Below are 4,778 nucleotides of genomic sequence, written 5' to 3' on the forward strand. Positions count from 1 at the left end.
TTCCCTACTCAAACCTCACCATTCCCCTGCTCCTTTCCCAAACCTCCAAGAATTTCCCAATCCAGAGTTGAAAACCCTAGCAATGAAGAAGATGATGAAGACAGGGGTCGATTCGGGGGTCCCCGCCTCTCCCCACCCCTGCCTGCCTGGGGCCAGGGAGGGCCTTCGCGGGGCTTCCTCACACTCGCACTCCCGCCGGCCTTGCAATACCTTGGAGATTTTGGGGGTGGAGCCTGAGTGGTGGGTTTAGACTCAGAGGAATTAGCTGTGTTAGTCTGTTGCTGCAAAATAGTCCAAGAGTTCAAATAGCACCTTTAAGACTAACAAATAGCACCTTTAAGATTAATCTTTAAGACTAAGACTAACTGAGTGGTGGGTGTAGCCTTATGACACACTTCCGGTGATGGCAGGGGGTGTGGCCTTATGACACACTTCCGGTGATGGCAGGGGGTGTGGTATATGCTAATGAGTTATGCTAATGAGTTCCCCTAGCTCTTTTTCTACGAAACGACCCCTGGATGATGAAGAAGATGATACTGGATTTATACCCCGCCCTTCACTACCTGAAGGAGTCTCAGAGTGGCTTACGATCTCCTTTCCCTTCCCCTCCCCACAACAGACACCCCGTGAGGTAGGTGGGGCTGGGAGAGCTCTTTTCGGGGTTGTCCTTGAGAGAACAGCTCTGACAGAATTATGGCTTGCCCAAGGTCATCCAGCAGCCGCAAGTGGAGGCGTGGGGAATCAGACCCAGTTCTCCCAGATCGGAGTCCGCGCACTTAACCACTACACCAAACCACGTGAACCACAGTAATGGCATCGATCGATTTCAGCATCTAAAGCGTTTCACTCAATTCACTCATGTTACCCTGTGAAAATAGATACAACGACCATGCCGGGTAGGTCAAATTACAGACAGTGGGAGGCGAAACCCATAAGAAAAGTGAGATTCAACCCGGGGCCTTCTTAATTTGCAGGTCTGGCTCCCAGCTGCTCTGCTAGGAGCGGCTAAGAAGGCGAGAGAAGAAAGTCGGAGTCCAGAGGCACCTTTATGACCCACAAAGTTTAATTATGGGTATAAGCTTCCGTGGGCATGCACACTTCTTCAGAAGGTGAGAGTGAAAGACCCATGCGGGCGACTCCCAGAGGCCGGTGGCTTTCTACGGCCAAACGTGATGCCAACCCAATCCCGAGCCCATGCCACTTTCTTCTACACATGGGCATCCCGAGAGTAGCCGACAGACCTCTTAGCACGACCCCTTTAAGATGGACACCTTTCAAAAGTCAACGCCTAACGTGTGAATGGGGGGGTGAAAATGTGTGCATCCTTCCGGACGCCCTTCCGAGATCCCTGGCTCCCTTTTGAGTGCACACCCAGGGTGGCCAACTCAGATTTCCTGCTCTGAAACGGATCAAACAGCCATGAAGGCTGCCCTTTCAGATCCTGTAGGGGGGCCAGCCTCCAGGTGGGGCCTGGGGATCCCCCAGAATTACACCTCCTCTCCAGACGACAGAGATCAGCTTCCCTGGAGAAAAAGGCTGCTTTGGAGAGTGGACTGGGCATGCCAACAACCTCCAGGTGGGGCCTGGGGATCCCCCAGAATCACAGCTCCTCTCCAGACGACAGAGACCGGTTCCCCTGGAGAAATTGGGTGCTTTGGAGGGTTGACTCTATGGGCCCTGTACCCCACTGAGGTCCCTGTCCTCCCCAGGCTCCACCCCCAAATCTCCCAACCTGGAGCTGGCAACCCAACCCCCCCACCAATGGCCAGTGGGTAACTGACAATCCTACATTCAGTGACGTCTTCCTGAATATCTGGTTGCTGAAGAGGATAGCATAACAGTTATCTTGTATGGGGCTATCTCATGCGGACCAGAGAGGCAGCTGATCTCTCTCTAGCCCAGCCGTCTGAGGTCTCTGGGAAGCCGCCGGGAAGCCGCAAATAGGGGTTGAAGGAAACCGATCCCCCTGTTTGTCTGTCTAAAACTTATTTAAACACGATGCCAGCTGGATGTCAGAACTCATCCGTGCGACTTGACACCAGTGTTCCCTCTAAGCTGAGTTAAGTGTGAGCTAGCTCACAGTCTCTTAGCCTCCGGCTCATGCATTTTTGTCTTCGCTCAGGAAGGACGGCTCCAGAGCAAACTGATTTATGCACTAGCCAAATAGCTCGCTCACAACGTCAATGCCAGTAGTTCACCAAGTAGAATTTTTGCTCACCAGGCTCCACCGCTTAGAGGGAGCATCGCTTGACAGTGTTCCCTCTAGGCTGAGTTAGTGTGAGCTAGCTCACAGCTTTTTAGCCTCCAGCTCACGCATTTTTGTCTTCGCTCAGGAAGGGTGGCTCCAGAGCAAACTAATCTATGCAGCAGCCAAATCGCTCGCTCACACAACTTTAATGCCAGTAGCTCACAAAGTAGAATTTTTGCTCACGAGACGCCACAGCTTAGAGGGAGCATTGCTTGACATGTACCAAGCATCTGGTTGAAACCAGACTTCCCACTAAGAGCCATTGCCGCATCTTGTGGAAGAGAGTTCCGTAAGTGAATTACAGGTTACGTGAAGAAGCATCGCCTTTTATCTGTCCAGAAGTTGCCAGTCCGTATCGTTGCGAGTGATCCTGTCTCTGGGTATTAAGATCCTACTTGACTTCCGTGGAACTCAGAGTGGAAATTCATGGAGACTGAGAGATTGTGTGGTGTAATGGTTATAGTGGGAACTGGGACACCCAGGTTCAAATCCCCACACTGCCATAAAAGCTCACCAGGTAACCCTGGACCCTCTTGGCCTTACCAGCCTCACAAGACTGGTGTTGTGAGGGTAGAGGAGAAGGAGGAGGAGAAGCAGGACTTTCATTTTCAGAGGCCCTCTATCAGATGTTGGAGGCAAATGTCAGGAAGAAGAAGAAAAAGAAGAGGAGGAGGACGAGATTGGATGGATCCCCCGCCTTTCACTACCTGAAGGAGTCTCAGAGCGTCTTAAAATCTCCTTTCCCTTCCCCTCCTCATAACAGACACCCTGTGAGGTAGGTGGGGCTGAGAGCTCTTTCGAGGACTGCTCCTGAGAGAACAGCTCTGAGAGAACTTGTGACTGACCCAAGGTCACACCAGCAGCTGCATGTGGAGGAGTGGGGAATCAAACCCGGCTCTCCCAGATTACAGTCCGCGCTCCTAACTACTACACCAAACTGGCTGAGTGGAAGACAAGTTTCTCTCTTTCCTCAGCGTTCCTAATTTTACCTCTGGCCAGCCAAGAAACCCATCAGCAGAGCTCGATGGAGATACTCATCCTCCTGACATTTACCTCCAACGTCTGATAGAGTGCCTCTGAACATGGAGGTCCCACTCTTACGTTATCAGAGCTGGCAGCCTCCAGTTCCTCTGCCCTCTGATTACCTTTTTAAAATATATTGGCGCCCGTAAGTTGAACAGTTTCAGTGCAACCAATACACATTTAAATGTGGCTTATGGCACTTGCAAGTCACTCCCGTTCTTCCTCAGTTTGCCCCATCTGTGAAACGGGAATCCAAACAAGCTACCTAGTACAGACGGAGGACCAATTAGGTGGGTTAACACTCAGAGCCACCAGACGGTAGGACAGATGGTAAAACTACAAATGCTGAAAGATGCTCCGGAACATGTTTTGACACCTACCTTGGACTGTCCGTGTAGTTCTTCACTATTGGAGAGTGTCGTGTTGAAGGGTTCTGTGTACTGGTTCGGCTCCTTTGCCTTCTTTCGCTCTTTCTTTGCCGCCGCGGCTCGGAAACGGGAGAACTCCTGGCACAGCAAGGTTGCCAAAACGAACCAGCTCCAGTATCTCATTTTGGCTTTGGTGGACATCTTCTTGATGGAAAGTCCAGCGTCCAAAGATGGAACCCCAGTGAAAGTAAAGCTTGGGAGCAGTTGTCAATGTCTTCTCTCCCGGCTCGGTCAAACAATTTTATTCCCAACTGAGTTCAGTTTGGAAGAACCCACAATCATCAGAAGCAAATTCCGGGCAGCTCACCGACCAAGCCGACGACGTACGTTCTGGAAGACTCCTCCGTCAGGGTGGCTTGCGAAGGTCGAAATCCAAAAATGGGCCGGTCTGCGGCTGATCAACCCAAGCGGCTCCCCGTCCGATCTTTCCCGCTTGATCTCTCTCGCAAAAGAACTTTGCCAGCCTCAAGTTCCAAACGTGCACAGAAGAGAAACCAGAAAAAAACACAAGGAACCGAATGACAACAGCAGAGGACCAAAAAACTTAAACCTTTGGAGACCGAGATGGTCTTGGGAGCTGACCGGTGTGTCCTCTTTGCCTCAGCGACAGATTTCACCTCCGGTCACGGAAGACTGCCAGAGCGGTCCATTCCAAGGGGGTCCATCCATACGGCTGGAACGCGGCAAAGCGGTCCTTCCTCCCTGACCGAAAGACAGGTTCCCCCTCCTGAAGGGACCTGGTGTGGTTTTGGACTCCCAGAGATACCACCCCGCCACAGGCCAAGGGTCCGAACCTGGCCAGCCCTCTTCTCCCCAGAGTCAAAAGAACTTCTCAGGTACCTCTGAGGGGAAGCGTCAGATGAAAAAGGAGGACTTTCCGCCACCTTCCGCCAGCTGCGGGTCCTTCCCAGGGGCCCGGAGGGAGGCCCCAACCTGCTCGCCCGTCTCCCTCTCGGCAGGTCCTCTCTGGGAGGGATGCTTCCCTCTGACCGTGCTCCGAATTCCCCTCGCCTCCTGCTCTCTCTCCCGCTCTGCTCCTCCTCAGCAAATAAATACTTCTTTTGTGGGAGAGTTTTCCA

At 52.3% G+C, this 4,778-nt stretch overlaps 1 protein-coding gene across 1 annotated transcript in view; it reads right to left on the minus strand.

Annotated features, from left to right (window-relative positions):
* Window positions 1–3,916, minus strand: part of FAM132A (family with sequence similarity 132 member A) — a 42,371-nt gene extending 38,455 nt beyond the window's left edge. The window contains exon 1 of the mRNA XM_015411675.1: window positions 3,652–3,916. Within this exon, the coding sequence (XP_015267161.1) occupies window positions 3,652–3,840 (189 nt within the window). The 5' untranslated portion in view covers window positions 3,841–3,916. The remainder of the gene's footprint in view (window positions 1–3,651) is intronic.
* Between the last annotated feature and the right edge of the window lie 862 nt (window positions 3,917–4,778).

Source organism: Gekko japonicus, unplaced genomic scaffold (genome assembly GCF_001447785.1).
Source record: "Gekko japonicus isolate JY-2015 unplaced genomic scaffold, Gekko_japonicus_V1.1 scaffold76, whole genome shotgun sequence".
NCBI lineage: Eukaryota > Metazoa > Chordata > Lepidosauria > Squamata > Gekkonidae > Gekko > Gekko japonicus.